Here is a 15330-nt window from a genome sequence, read left to right on the forward strand (position 1 = left end):
CAATTAATAAGTTATTTATATTTAATATTAGAAAGTTGAAAATTAACACTATCAATATTGTTCAACTTACTTTTTATATAAATTGGTTTAGATGGTAACTCATTCTAAATAGTTTTTAAATGATTTAAAAAAAAAAAAAAAAGCCTACTTTTTACGTAAGATGAAAACTATCTTTGCAGAAGGATGCATAGTCGCTGTGTCACAGACTCGGGATGCTCAGTTGCAGCCTACATATTGATTTCATACTGTATTAGCGGGAAAAAATATATAATAAATAAGAAGCCAGAATTATGAACAAGTAATTGATTGATTTTAAGGCTTAATTATCTACCATTTTCATGACCATTCAAAAGCACCTATATTAGGAGAGTTGTCAATCTCAGTGAAAATCATACCACCACAAATCCACAATGTGAAAAAGGTAATTAAATGACACTTTCTGTTTCCTTTTAAGGATTCCTGCTCTTTTTACAACAACAATCCATTCATTCCCCACCCAAAACAAGAGGAAAAAAAAAAAAAAAAAAAACTGTTAAATTCAAGGTTTTCCTTTGGCAGTGGAAGTTGAGTAGAAGATTCGGCAGCACAGATTTGGGTACAAAATAGCTTCACCAGTTAACATCTGGATATAAAATGCCACATGGTCTTCTATTTTTGGAAAATCAGTGGATTTCTTTGCTTCAGGTTACTGTCTGAAAGGTAGGTTTAAAAGAGATTGAGTGACATCTTTAGCTTGTTTTGTTTCCATTTTGGTAGCTTGTAGAAGTCCATTTTTGTCATCCCAAATTTTGCTTCAAACTCTTCCACAGACAGATATGCCTATAATCCACCGCAAGATGTAGGTAATATTAGTTTCTATTGCATGCTATATCAAAATAATACATAAAGTAGATGGTTCACATAATTTATCTAAAAAGCAAGGCTAAAAAAATGAAAAAAAAAAAAAGGTTGATTCTGTGGCAAGGAAAACCAATTTCTTTCTCCCAATATTCCTGAGATCTTGTAATGTATAGATCAAATGCCTCCAAAAAATTCATAAAAAATGTCATCTTTTTATTTCTATTTATTTATTTTTCCCGGGATTCACTCGAATACGAAAGAAGTACCTCTCTTTTGGTTACGTCTATGCCTGTTACTGGGTCCTTAGAAACCACTTTTAATCGTTCATATGGATATATCAACAGATTTATAGCAGCCTCACTTCCATCAGCCTGAATGAAACCCCCATTCTTAGATGGTGATGATTTTTCATCTATTCTTGGAGATTCTCTGGACTTCAATGACCCATCTGCCAAACAAAAGAGATGAAATTCAAGCAAAAAAATAAAAATAAAAATAAAAAAACCCACTGTACCAATTTTACCATGTATGTAAAAAATTAAGATGAGTAAATTGAGAGCAGAATGAGAATAACTGAAATTATTATTTTACTTTATATAACTCCATGGACAAGCTTAGGATCCTTAATTACCAGGAGTGCTAAGAGGAGAAGATCCTGAAAAAAGTTCTCTGGCAAGTGGTGGAGTTGGACTTGAAACACCGGATGCAGGAGATATGCTTCTTCCCCAGCCATTAGAATTGACAGGTTTGCTTCTTACACCATCTGGGGTAGTCTCCCTGGAGTATGTTTTCCTAGAGTTTCGTACAGGTGCCTAAATTATTCATTGAGAGAAAAGCATGGGTAGGACAAACTTAGTCTTGCAACAGGTGATAATTTATTCCAGAAAATTAATCTAATATTTGAGAAAATATTGTATGCCTGTTAATTTGATAAACATAGTCAAACGGATAATTTTATAAACATTAAATATTTGTATTTGATTAAGTAAAAGGTTAGTAATATTCTAATAAGATATAAAATGCTTTCGTGGGAATAACTTACCTCTAGGGTTTTTGGTTTTCCCTTCAACAAAGCAAGCTTTCGCTCAAATGAATTGCCATGCATCTACAAGGTTAGGAATTCAGTTAAAATTGGCGCAACTGCATGTAATTTTCAATAGAAATCAAATAGTTTTTCACCTATATTGCCTTCAATTTACATGGACTTGGACCAGACAAAACAATTCTTTTGAGCAAAATCTTCCATATTTAAAAACTACAGGTATTCAACTTAGATGTTTCCATTCTCTTTCATAAATTTAGGTAAAATGGAGAGCCTACATAAAGCATTAAAGTAGCCTATTTTAACAATGTTAAACGGTAATCTGGGATATCCATGTCCCAATTCCTGGGAAGTTCCTAGCAGAAAATAGGTATCCCTCTCTGCTTTTACTGAACATGTTTGTTGTGTTACATGTAGAGCTGCAGACAAACAGAACAGACCCCATACTGTATAAAAGTTAGCTCTTGAGTATGTATCTTTGAATAGGTAAACACATTTCTTATAGGAGAGGCATTGGACGCACTTGATCTGCATGTGCTGTGTCAACTCAATCTCTCTGAAGAACTTCAACAAAATACTTCCAGAGGCCAATAGATATTTATAAAATCTAGTAGAGCTAAAGAAAACAAGTACCATATTTGATAAGGGAAATGTTCTTACATTTGCCTTTGAGGAATCCCATTCAAAGAAACAAGTGAAAAATGGTGGTTCATGCCCTTCGCTAACAACATATATAGGAGTCTCTGAAGATAGCCCTTCAACAAGTACATCTTTCTCAAGAAATTTCTGCCAGCTCCAAGTAAAATTATGACAAAAATTTAGAACACAAATAGAGGTCAATAAAATAATATGATCCTAATATTTATAAATTCAAATATATGATGTCTTGGTCAATCATGTATTTATTCACTTACCTGGAGCCAACTAAAGTAACAACAAAATTGCATGGTAAGTCTATGAACTTGGAGATAATTAGTGAAGTATTATGGCTCTAAAAATTGTTGGCTCCTTCAGAAAAAGATTTTTTTTCTCAATATACTGTACAAGTTATTAAAGTTAATGAATGGGCAGGGAATAATGTTGCTTTGATTTACCATGCCAAGTGTAAGGCCTTGTTGCTTTGATTTAACATTTGAATGGCATCCAATCCAAACAAATATCTCAGTATGGCAGTCTAGCACTAAAACATCTTCAGTGGTTAAATCATCCTGAGTGAAATTGTATATCTCTTTCACCTGAAATTTCAAGACCAGAGTAAGCAAGCAGTCTTTCAAACAAATAACTATGGGATTATCTCAAGACTTCATACAAACCTTAAAGAGTAACTATCAATAACATTTACATATATAAATTAAAGTATAGCCTAAATATTGGCTCTGGAATTTGACCAATTATACATCAAATCTCTATGGGGTGAATAGATATGAATTGAGTTTACTAAATAATAGCAGCACCAGATTAGGCTATCAGATAGTTATGCACTTTATAACCAGGCAGTATATTGTGCATTGATTGCTATATTCTGCAGTATACGTATTGTTCGATTTATTTTATTTTTAAAAAACATATCTAGACATGGTAGCATGGTGGTGATATTTATATTTCATTTTCAGTACACTGGATTGAGATTACTGCTCAGGTGAATTAGGAAAGATGGTACCAAATATTAGATTAAACTCATTTAGAAATAAAATAACCACCTTTTTTTTTCCTCTCTCTCTCTCTCTCTCTCTCTCTTTCCATTCCTACCATCCAAGTATGATTTGAGATGCTTGCTTCTAATAAGAATATCAAACTGGAAGGAATGAGATAACTAGGCCAATACTGCATAATCGATAGAACCCAAGAATTGAAATGAAAATGAAATTAGATGCAGAAAATTTTCTTCCAAAAGATACAAAAATAACCACAAAACCATTGTGTGAAAAAAAGTGATCCATGTACTGAAAGGTGGACAATCTAGGTCAGTATGTGCAACTAAATTTATGCATTTGAAAGAGTACCTTGAAATCATCTGAATGGGGAATTTGCACAAGTAGCAAAAGAACCATAGCCCGCCATTAGAAATGTTTTATAGCCAGGATGATTCTGAACAAGGCAGAACCAGATTATGTTTATGAGAAAAATTTAGAAGAATGAATATTTTCTTACCATCAGTAATGTTCAACATAAACAAATGTGGATCTTCTGGATGTCCTTTTATCTCTTTCGCCCTTGCATAATCTGCCCTTCCACCAAGAGCATTCCAAAACACATCAGGTTCACTCCCTTCCCTCACTGATATGGGTTGCCATGTTGACTGCAAATGGCATTAAGAGAAATTGGTGTTTTGAACAAATAAATATAGTGAAGCCAGTGAAAATAAGGCAAGTTAAATACATTTATGAGCTCCACCATTCTGTCAAGCAGATCATGGTCTCTGGTTGATGAGAGACTCCCAATCCAGGTGAAGACAGATGTTCCAGCTTGCAGGATATAACAGTAGGACGAGTTCAGTGAAGTTGAAACCTGCAACAGTTGCATTGCATGAACCATCACTGATCAAATCACAGGGACATATTTTGGCTGCTAAAACACGACAAAAAGAAAGCAACACATTTTCAGATGAGGTTCCATTTTAAACATATCCCAGGCCCCAAACGAGAGATTAAAGGTGTCATCATATATACATCCCCATGATCAACTTACTTGTTCAACCTGGATGGCTTGCATATTACTAGGACTTGTCCCTTGAACACGGAAAAGAGCTATCTTGCTTTCATCATAAGTCTCATCTGCAATACCTTTTTCTATTATGAGTTTCTTGTATCCTGCACTCTTGCCTCCCTACAAGAAAGACATGATAAAATCCAGAAGATTCCATGTACAATATACTTGAAATAAAAACAATATTTATTAATTTATTTTTTTAAAAAGTGTGAGGTAGAAACCTTGAAAATAATTAATGTCTGGAAAATAAAAAAGAACTGAACTGGCTCCTTATCCTGTACAACCTGTGCCTGAACATGAAACTTGTGAAGTAAATAACAAAACTAAATGCAGCAAAGTTAAGAAGTCAATAGAATAAATGCAGAAAGAGTGTCACAAACTAACATATATTGAGAAGGAGATGCATTATACTTCAAAATCTCTTACTTAGCATGTAGATTCTGGTTAATCATATAAAAACAATATCATAATCACTTTAGTATTTAAACAAATAATATGCAAGCTATGAATATAGGACTAACCAAAACAGGATTTCCCCTGGTTGAATCAGCAATGACATTCATATGGGAGATAGCATCCCTTCTATCTTCCTGCATCCAGGGGATGAAATTAGATAAAAAATCAAATAAAGATTAAGGATCATAATTTCATTACAGTCTGTTGTTCTAGACTGTCTGAAATCAGAAATACTGCAGAAGGTCTCAACATATTTTGGGATGTTTCAGTCCCCTATAACACTGATTGGTTGTTTAACCCAAAAAAAATAAAAATAAATAAATAAATTAAATTATTATTTCTGATCTAAAAATGATATATTTACCAAGGGCTACCAAAAATTAAATAATTGTTCCAGAACATTAAAAAGATAAGAAAATTTGCAAAATTAGTTGACTGGGTGCTAAATTTTAGGGCTTGCAACATAAATAAAAAAGTTTGCTTGAGAAACTAGAACTTTGCCCGTTATTCTAGTTCTAGTAGTAGAAGGCAATTCTCCGAACCATTATTCATGTTGAAAATATAACATACTAAAACCAGTTAAAACAGCCTTATGTTTCAGGTGGACAAAATACATCTAATCAATAATCATGCAGGACAAACCATGCTTACCATAACACTCCCACGTCCAATCCATGCATAAAATAGATTCTCATCCCTTTCATCACTAGGGTACGTATATTGCAAAATATAGCAATCACTGCTGAAAAGCTTTTTCTGTTCTGGACCTGGAATAAGGGACAATTCATTGTCATCTACCCACCAAACCTGACATGGTAACAATTGCATCAGAACAAGGTAAAGGAACAGAGAGTTTAGCACAAAAAATCTAAAGAAAGCAAGCCTCTTTAGTAAAAAACTACTTTTAGTGTGCCTCTGCAATCTATAAGTGGCTGCACATCTTCTTCAGGTAGCTCTTTCACTTCATAACCGTGCTGCTTGAATATGGCTGGAAAAGTAAATTAAATAATCATTACAATGTACAAAAACTGCATGGCTACAGTTGCAATACCCATGTATATATTTTTTTTTTCTTTTGATGGAATCAAGTTGGTGAAGGAGGGTAAACCTGCTACTTTTTCTCGACCTTCTTCATACAGCCGGGGCGCAACCATTTGAGGCCAATTATCAAAGTATGACCTAAATTTGGCGGTTTCCAACCCTTCAGTTATCGAAGTTAGATGGGTACCAGCTGACCTGTCTTGACTTCTGAGGAATTCCTGTGAGTAGCAATAATCAAACAGAAAAACTGCTCTTATGAGTACCTGTGACCACAAATGGTCAGCTACATTCATCAAAGACATGGCTTTACATGTACTACAATGGAGTATATACTTTGTTTTACAGATCAAAGTGTCCTATCACTATCAATAACATGTAGTATGTGGCTTGCTAGAAGAAAAAAGATAGCCTTCTCTGAACAAAACTGCAACCCCTTAAACTATCTCATATAAGACCGATGTCAAAGAACATTTCCTATTTCAATAAGTAAAAACAGTGTTGGTGATAGCAATGACAAGAATAATGAATTTGATAATTCACACTTGATTACTAAAAATTATAGGTTGGCCTCAGGAATCTCTTTTTTTTTTTTTTTTTGAACTTTCCATAAAATTTATCTATCCCAAAGCTACATTGTGGGGTGAGGAAGATAAAAATAGGTGGATAGTGGGAAGAGAAAGAAAGAGAAAATAAAGGAATTCTTACTTCTGTTGATGAGATTGAGGTCTTCCGTTCTGTTATTGACGTCTGTCTTCCCATCCAAACAAAAATCTCATCATCACAGTCCAACATATAGCACTTGTCTGGCTCAAGCATTTCTTTACTTAATGAATTATTTCCACTTTGACATAGTTTACCCTGGGTGGTTATCCTGTTAACAATAAAAAGTGCAAGATTCCAGAAAAAGGCACATATCAAATTTAAAAAAGAAAGACAGGAAAAAGAAACACAACTCACTAACATTCTAGATCTGACCAGAACAAATTAGCAGAGTAATTAGCAATATTAGGCAAGTCGACCATCCTGAACAGCATGGCATCCATAAATTTAGGTAAGTTATTGGACCACAAAAATCTTTGCTAACAAATTTGTAGGGGTTTTCCTTTTACCTTCGGCTGAATTACATGGATCTGAACAGTACCTAAGGAGTGTGAAAGCACAGAGGTCTATAATACAACAGAGTGGGTAGACAGTACTTATGTGAATAATCATCTTTTCTCACTTTGATAAAGCATATGGCTGGTCGGTTTTCTTAAGTAAGCTGTCTAGTTTCTATACTAGCATAGATGCATCCCCATAGATTAGGCTGAAGCTCACCAGAACAGTTTTGCAGATGATGTATTAGACTGATTTTGAATAGAAGAAGGTGAGTCCTTTGGAATGGGAGCATAACCACCAAACAAACTCCAGAATTCACCAACATCAGGATCACCAACAAATTTTCCATCCTCTGCAGCACTTGAAAAATTACCAATTACAATATGTTTCCTTAAAGAAAAGAGAATTGCAATGGAGGTGGAGGAAGATCCCAACCTACAGTTGCCACCTGACAGTTGCCACCATGCTTAGTATCTTTGACGTACTGCACAACCTCCAAAGCTTTAGCTCTTTCTTGTATGCTAGAGTTGCACCCACTAAAGAGGAATATTTTTGATGCAGTATCAAGAATGAATACGTCATTGTGATTCAATGATGACCGAGAAAAAGGCACCTGGTAAGCATGAACATCATAGTCAATAATCAACATAAATACAACAGTAGGTACATAATAGTGGATGTGAAAAATGAAACAATCTCATCATCAAAAACATAAAAATTATGGTCTTGGTACTGTCTTTAGAATTGATTATAGGCAAGAATATGCAAAGCATGTTAAACATGATGAAATCATCATTTTATTTTTTAGATATTGATTATAAAAAATAATAATTATTACAGCAATCAGTGAGGAAAAAATGACATGAGTTACAATTCTAAAACAGAAATCAGTAGTCACATCACAAAAGAAAACAAGCTTACCTCTTTAACACGAACAACATGGTCTCCCTTGCATGTTAACATGCTGACTTGATATTTTTCATCATGTAACTGCCCTTTTTGTGAAGTATATACACCTTCAATAGGTATAATGCAGGGTTTGAAGTACGACAAAAACTTCCCTGTTTCTTGGCCTTGGATTTCCCTATATTGCACGGTGCAGGACCCTAGGATTGCATCTAGTTCAAGTGATTTATCTGATGCAAACACTGAGTCTTCCTGCAAGTACAGTAAACAATCTTAAATCAGTGTGAAAAAGATGTGAGTGATCATCATCAAATGTTTGTCCAAGTTTTATGTACAGCAACCACTTTAAATTCTTTTTATTAAATCATCAAAACCAAATATCTTCATGAAAATTGTCCCAACTGAAAGTAAATGTTCCTCTCATCAAACTTTAAGGTGAAAACTTCATAGTACAACAGCATTAAATACAGGACTATCTCATAGGTATCCTTCTTAAACCATTACTCATTTTCCATTCCCTTTTCAAGTCTAAAGGGGAAGTTGAATTTAGAACTGGAAATTTCATCCATCAAGCGACAATGATTTTAAACCTGATACTTTCTTTCAAAAGAATCCAGGTCATAGTGAAATAGTATTTCCTACCTACGAATTGTCATCTGCAGTCAATATACTATAAGAGCTGGCGACTATCTACCTTTAAATAGTGAACTCTAAGAAATTTTTTTTTTTTTTTTTAGATTTTCATTTAGTCATGGAAAACTCAAGCACAAGGAAAAAAAACAACCTTGCAGGCATCATTTCCAAGCCAATAGTGTACATCATGCTGTGGAGCTCCACTTTTCGGCAAAGTTGTCTGCCCCATATGATAAACAGGAAAAAAAAATGTCAGATTCATCCATACAAGGAAATGCTCATATAATATAATGGATATTCCACTACCACCTTGCAGCATTCTTAAACTAATCTTATCAGAACTAAAATAAACTACAATTGACAATAAGTGAATTCCAGAAGAAACATTAAATCTCCATGATGTCTGGTAAAATGTAACAAGTGAACTTGGTCAACAAAATATAATTGAAATTGTTCATGGCTTCTAAAATGGAGAAAATAGGCAAAACTAATGAGAACTTACATGCAAAACTATATATGCACTTCCACAATAAAATTTCCCATGTGAAGACTTTGGTATGGAAACCAACCGGAGGTTCTCAACACACCAAATTTCTAAGCCACTAGCGGAAGAAGGATAAGGAATCGCAAACACTTTTGATTGGACAAACAAGACATAGTCAAGTATCAATATTTAAAACTAATCAGCAGAACAGATCTGTATAATTTGATAGCATAAGTGTCTACTCACTATGCATAAAATATTGGTTGCCACTAGCCAACAAAGGTTGATTACATAAAAAGAACAATGGTGTGTATAGCTATATCTTTAATAAATTCTATTATCAAATGTCCAACATACATAATGCTGGCAGCAATCAAGTGTTTGTACGAGATAATTGCTTGCACTAAGCATTAGACTTTAGGTACTTGTAATACCATTCAGAAATGTGCTGAGGCCACAATTAGACAAGTGATAGTTTTTTATATATATTGTACAGGCAATTTCAGAAACCAAATTAACCCGTAGGCTAATCCTTTTGGTGACATATTAAGTCACTGGAACATCACTTAGTTTATTAGAAGATTAAAGTTTTTCTACGACCAACAAAATAAATTAAACACAAAGCACGATGTAACTTGTTAAGATCATGACTAAATGCAGTGATGAAGAGACATGTAAAAGGATACGCTTTTGCTCCTGCACCCTGGAATTCTAACTCTGCGTCTTTAGAGTAAAGAGACATTGCACAGCTCTGGAACTCCACAAAACAACCACGATAATTGAAAAAATTCTGCAGTGCAAAATCTGTACTTATAGAAAAACAAGAAACATATAAGACCTTGAACTCTCTCTCTATCTCTATCTCTCTCTCTCTCTCTCCCCCCACCCCCCCCCCCCCCCCTTCTTCTTTCTCTCTCTCTCTGGGTTTTATAAAGAATTGAAATATCTAATAAAGTTTAAATCTATATTTTTATGCAACAGCAATTATTAATAGTAAATATAACTTATTGCATCAGATGCTCTCATTTGGAACATACACAATTCACAATTCAATCTTGACGCTACATAAGAAAAAGCATCATAGGAAAATGGAATCTATCTAAAGCATTCCTCATGGACAGTAATAAGTCTGCAAATTTAATGCAAAATGAGTTCATCAGTAATTTTACGTACTGATAAATTAGGATTTCCACAAGCATCGTTCTTTCATTTGATTAGTTAAGTAATTAATAACATTTTCTTTTCTCTCAACATTTTGATGAGTGCTTATGTTCTTTGAAACTTATCGAGAAGAGGAGTAACAACAACATGATTCCACAGATCCTTACACAAAGAGGACAATAACAAACTTTGACAAGAAAGAAAAGATATAACTATGTAAACAGATGCATGCTGGATCAGTATCCGTGATTCAATAACCCGCTTTTAATGTGTAAATAATTTAAGTTTGCATTTTCACTGCATATTCACTTAGCATCATTTGCCTGGACTGCTACTCATTCTCAGGAAGATATATGAACGGGTAAAAGAACCTCCATTCACCACAATCAACAAATATATGTGCTTCATAACCTATAGCAGTTTGGTAGTTTACTGGTTAACAAGTTACGAGCACTCAAACAAATTATCAAAGCAAAAGGGTATGACGATGTTGGCAAATATATTCCAAACACCCAAGAACAAAATCAAAGTAAACAAACTGATCTTAAGAAGAACAGAGTACTTAGCCAGTTCCTCAAACAACTTTTACCCAGAATAATAATAATAATAATAAACAAATATATCTGCAACATTGCCATACCCTTTTGCTTAGATCATTTAACAAGTACTCAGAACTTTTTAACCAGTCAAACTACCAAACCGCTATAGGTTAAGAAGCAGCTAATCTGCTAATATTGAATAAGAACTATGATAGTAAAAATCTCACATAAACAACACGAATCCAAGAAAGCAGAACTGGGAATTAGAAGTCAAATACTGCATCGACATCTAAACAAGAATCCAAATGAAAAGGATGCGGAAGAAAGAAATAAACAAACAGCAAGTATGAAAATGAGTAAGTAAACGTTTTTTTTTTTTACCTGTTATATTTTTCTGGACATGGGTTTTGATGGATCCAATGGAAAATTGATTTTGTTTGTTGTTATTGTGCAGAAAATACAAATAGAGGGAATACTAAGTTGGGAATATTCCTAATTTCCTTACCACCCTGACCCTTTGAAAATTATATGAAAACAAAAAGAGAAAGAGAGAGTGTTTGGAAATAGATTAGAATGCAAGAAAGTAGATAAGTGGTTTAGGCAACAGCATTAAAAAGGTAAAAAGGAGACAAACAAAAGCATGCTTGTCTTTCTTTCTTTTTTTTCTTTTTTTTTTAAATTTTTTTTTAATTTTTTTCCCAACCGTCCAGCTAACAAGGGACCCACTTTCTGAGTGAAAGGAAATGGTGAAAATGAAGGAGCTTAAGGTCGTAGCCGCTGTGTAGATCGTCGTTTTCTTGCCGGACGTCGTCGTCGTTTTCGTGCATGTGACTGATATTTTCCCGCTCCTTTGGATTTCAAGATTTCAACTTTGTTCAAGGATTTACTCCACATTAATCGTTTTCCAACTTTTTTTTTCTTTTTTTTTTTTTATCAACAAAATAATTTTTAAAAAAAATTATAATATATATATATATATATTCGTTTCTGTAGTTAGAGAGTTCTCTTTTTATCCTTTTCTGAGTATTCTGAATCCTATACAAGTACATAGCTACAATGAAATATATCGGTTTTCTTTTATTATTATTTTTTTAATTAACAAGATTATCATATAATTTTCCCAAAAAATTATTTTTATATTTTTGTTAAATAATTTAATTTTGTAATTTAGCAATAATTTTAAATGTTATTCTAATTAAATTTAACGAAATAAATGCATATTTTATATTTAAATATGTAAAAAAATATTATTGGTCAACACAAATGAAAGAAATATAGACTATTATTACAATTATTTAGATTTTTTTTTTGGCTTCAATATTTAAATTAATTTTTAAGCACATGCTAAAAAAATGTATTTATGACGAATAAAGTAAAGACCAATGAAACTATCACGAAATTTTAAGAAATATGTAATAATGTTAAAACAAAAAAAAAAACACGTTACTTTAATTTTCCAAAAATAATCTTTATAAAAGTTTGTCTTAGTATTTAAAATTTCATTCTCGTTAAGAAATTTTTTAACCACTTGCGGTCTTCATGTATCAACCAAATTTATATTAATTTAATCGTTCACTAATATATATAACATTTATTTAATTTTGAAAAGAATAACATTCATTTTTAGACCGTTTAAATTTAATATTAATATTAATTTCATTTTTACAACTAGTAAAATTGATAATAAAATAATAGTAATAATAATAATAATAAACAATAATAATACTGGTCTCAAGCTTACAGAATTCGAAGACGGTGACAGGAAGGGACGAAGAAGAACGCAACAGAGAGAGAGAGAGAGAGATGAATCCACTAACCCTAGTGAAACGGATACAGAACATAAATTCGAAAGAAGCGGCTTTAGGGATCTCAGATGAAGCATCATGGCATGCCAAGTACAAAGACTCCGCTTATGTCTTCGTCGGCGGTATTCCCTTCGATCTCACCGAAGGCGATCTTCTTGCCGTCTTCGCTCAGTACGTCTTTTCTTTTTCCCCCATTTTAATGGATTTATTTCCTTGTATTCTTTATATATATATATATATTTATGTATATGTTTTTTGTGTTGTTTGCTAAATTCTTCAATTGGGTTTCCAGATACGGAGAAGTTGTGGACGTTAATCTTGTTAGAGACAAAGGGACTGGTAAATCCAAAGGTTTTGCTTTCGTTGCTTATGAGGATCAGCGAAGTACGAATCTTGCTGTAGGTTTGTGTCTCTTGCTTTTCCCTTCCTTGTGTAAGTCAGGTGTTTGAGAAAATGTCTAAGTAACTCTTACCTTATCAAGACAAGGTTGTTTAGTTTATTTGTGTTTTTGGGTTGTTTTGGAATTTTTCAGATAACTTGAATGGAGCTCAGATATTAGGCAGAATTATTAGAGTTGATCATGTCAGCAAGTACAAGAAGAAAGAAGAAGAAGACGAAGAAACGGAGCAGAGGAAGAGGGAGGAACGGGGTGTGTGCCGTGCTTTTCAGAGAGGAGAATGTACTCGTGGAGCTGGATGCAAATTTTCTCATAATGAGCAAGTAAGATCAAACGTCATTTGATTATGCCAGTAGTATATTCTTGCTGTGTTGGTTAATTTATTATTAAAAATTGTACCTTGATTATCTTAATATTATTGCTAGCTACCTGTATAAACTTTTTACCAAGGACTACTTGTATAATCTGTACTAAATCCGTGCAAGCGTAACATTCTGCTGCTACCACACTTATAGGACCCTAAATAGTAAGAAGCCACTTACAAATCTAGATTGAACTCTTGATCTAATATTCAATAATTCATTTATTTCATATTTGATGATAATTTAAACACCGTCAACTTATGTCATTTCCAAATTCTATTGGACGTATGGCATACACTGTGTGGTAGGATTTGAAAATTTCTCGTCTGAGACAGTTATTAAGCTCTTCCCCAGTAGTGGGGAGATTGTTGTTAATACTGATTTTAGTAATCCTTATTGAATTGCCAAGTTGAAGGCATGGTGATTGTCCTAATGATTTCTTCGTTTGATGAAGTCAAGGTGTTTTAAAGCATGTGGATCAAAGAACCTTAAACCTGACTTATGCAAAGAATCATTTGTTTAACTTTTAAAGCTCTTTACCTCCCTATTTTATGCTCATATGTTTATCCATGCTTTCATCTGTTTGTACTTAGAGAGCTGCAAACACAGGATGGGGCCATGATGACAAAGAACCAAGGTGGGGACATGACAAATTTGACGGTCCAAAAATGGGTGATAGAAGATCTGGCAACTTACCATCAAATAATGTTCCAGAGCATCCAGCAAAAGGAGGTTTTAGCATTGGTAATAAAGATTCAAGCTTTAAAGCAAGGGGCAATGGAGCATTGGAAAGCCAATCCAAGCAGATTGATACGAGAGATGAAAAGAGATTAGGAAGTTATGGCAACACTGATGACTTTGATCGGAGGAGTAGAGATCATGATACAAGGGAAGGAAAAAGATCTAGGAGGCACATTGATGATGAATTTCAGCCAAAATCCAGAGAAGATCATGATAGGAGAGATGAGAAAAGATTGAGAAGGCATGGTGCTGATGATGAACATGTGGAGAAGTCAAGAGAAGATATTGATAGGAGGGAAGAAATGAAACCAAGAAGGCATGATGATTACGAGTATCAACCTAAGTCAAGAGAAGATCACTATAAGAGAGAAGAAAAGAGATCAAGAAGGCACAATGATGATGACTTCCAGCCAAATTTGAGAGGAGAACAGGATAAGAGAGAAGGACAGAATTCTAGAATGCGTGATTATGATCAAATTGAGCCAAAGTCTAGAGATTTGAAATCAAGAGAGGTTAATTATAGGAGGGAAGAAAAGAGATCAGGCAGGTATGATGATGATAAATATGAGTCAAAGTCTCGGAAAGATTATGAAAGAAGTGAGGATAGGAGATCAAGAATCCCAAAAGCATGAATTAGGATCCTATCTCGGAGAAAACTAAACAGAGTGGGATAAATTGCTAACCGTGGTAGGATGTCCTCTACCCATAATCAAATGGGAGAGTGATCGCTGGCATAATTGGACGGGCAAGGATTTTAAAGGATTCAGATTGATACGCTTAACTAGTTTGTCATGACTTGTATGTATCAAGATCATATTTGTTTCCTCTCTTTTTTTTTTTCTTTTTTTTTTCTTTTCTCTCTCTTTTTTTTTTTTTTTTTTTTTTTTTTTTTTTTTTCCCGAATTGAATGAATCTGCCATTTACTGGTGCTTGAGGCCCTTTTTTTCAGGTAATCTGTTTATATAACAAAGCTCTCCCAAATTAGTTTGATATGAAGCTCTCAAAAAAGTCAACATTTGGTCAACCAGTGCAGAGAAAGCTGGGAATTGCAAAATCTTAATGAGTTCAACACAAGTCGTTTTGGTTACAGAACTAATAAATCAATGTATCCGCAAA

At 33.7% G+C, this 15330-nt stretch overlaps 2 protein-coding genes across 5 annotated transcripts; one reads left to right on the forward strand and one right to left on the reverse strand.

The window, feature by feature from the left end:
* Positions 1-341: 341 nt before the first annotated feature.
* Positions 342-11759, reverse strand: LOC107410857 (villin-1). Of its 2 annotated transcripts, none has more exons than XM_016018342.4 (23): positions 11291-11759; positions 9896-9960; positions 9228-9327; positions 8877-8945; positions 8108-8344; positions 7622-7799; positions 7406-7538; positions 6794-6959; positions 6156-6306; positions 5950-6035; positions 5699-5854; positions 5113-5181; positions 4813-4881; positions 4571-4708; positions 4262-4390; positions 4034-4181; positions 3886-3896; positions 2977-3117; positions 2543-2668; positions 1883-1945; positions 1472-1652; positions 1107-1288; positions 342-819 (listed from the first exon to the last, which is right to left on the reverse strand). In XM_016018342.4, exons 2-23 carry the CDS (start codon positions 9949-9951, stop codon positions 706-708), a joined length of 2703 nt encoding a protein of 900 aa, XP_015873828.3. In that variant the 5' UTR covers positions 9952-9960; positions 11291-11759; the 3' UTR covers positions 342-705. The 2 variants fall into 2 exon arrangements, with proteins under 2 accessions (XP_015873828.3, XP_015873827.3); XM_016018341.4 differs by having other exon boundaries at positions 9896-10013; positions 11291-11758.
* An 872-nt stretch (positions 11760-12631) lies between these two features.
* LOC107410785 (zinc finger CCCH domain-containing protein 25) lies at positions 12632-15297 on the forward strand. 3 transcript variants are annotated; one of them, XR_007239343.2, is made up of 5 exons: positions 12632-12885; positions 13007-13146; positions 13247-13434; positions 14067-15012; positions 15164-15297. XR_007239343.2 is itself a non-coding variant. In XM_016018254.4 (4 exons), the coding sequence occupies exons 1-4, from the start codon at positions 12713-12715 to the stop codon at positions 14844-14846; spliced, it is 1281 nt and encodes a 426-aa protein (XP_015873740.3). In that variant the 5' UTR covers positions 12632-12712; the 3' UTR covers positions 14847-15042. The 3 variants fall into 3 exon arrangements, 2 of the variants coding, with proteins under 2 accessions (XP_015873740.3, XP_015873741.3); XM_016018254.4 differs by lacking the exon at positions 15164-15297 and having other exon boundaries at positions 14067-15042; XM_016018255.4 differs by lacking the exon at positions 15164-15297 and having other exon boundaries at positions 12633-12885; positions 13007-13116; positions 14067-15042.
* Positions 15298-15330: the final 33 nt, after the last annotated feature.

The sequence above is a fragment of the Ziziphus jujuba genome, chromosome 10 (genome assembly GCF_031755915.1).
Source record: "Ziziphus jujuba cultivar Dongzao chromosome 10, ASM3175591v1".
Classification (NCBI taxonomy): domain Eukaryota; kingdom Viridiplantae; phylum Streptophyta; class Magnoliopsida; order Rosales; family Rhamnaceae; genus Ziziphus; species Ziziphus jujuba.

Coding starts and splice junctions, on each gene's coding strand:
- LOC107410857 (XM_016018342.4), bottom strand. CDS start 9,951: ATGTCTCTTTACTCTAAAGACGCAGAGTTAGAATTCCAGGGTGCAGGA. Junction 5,855..5,949: donor ATTGCAGAGGCACACTAAAA/GTAGTTTTTTAC, acceptor TTACCATGTCAG/GTTTGGTGGGTAGATGACAA. Junction 1,289..1,471: donor TTCTCCTCTTAGCACTCCTG/GTAATTAAGGAT, acceptor TTTGTTTGGCAG/ATGGGTCATTGAAGTCCAGA.
- LOC107410785 (XM_016018254.4), top strand. CDS start 12,713: ATGAATCCACTAACCCTAGTGAAACGGATACAGAACATAAATTCGAAA. Junction 12,886..13,006: donor CTTCTTGCCGTCTTCGCTCA/GTACGTCTTTTC, acceptor TTGGGTTTCCAG/ATACGGAGAAGTTGTGGACG. Junction 13,147..13,246: donor CTTGCTTTTCCCTTCCTTGT/GTAAGTCAGGTG, acceptor GGAATTTTTCAG/ATAACTTGAATGGAGCTCAG.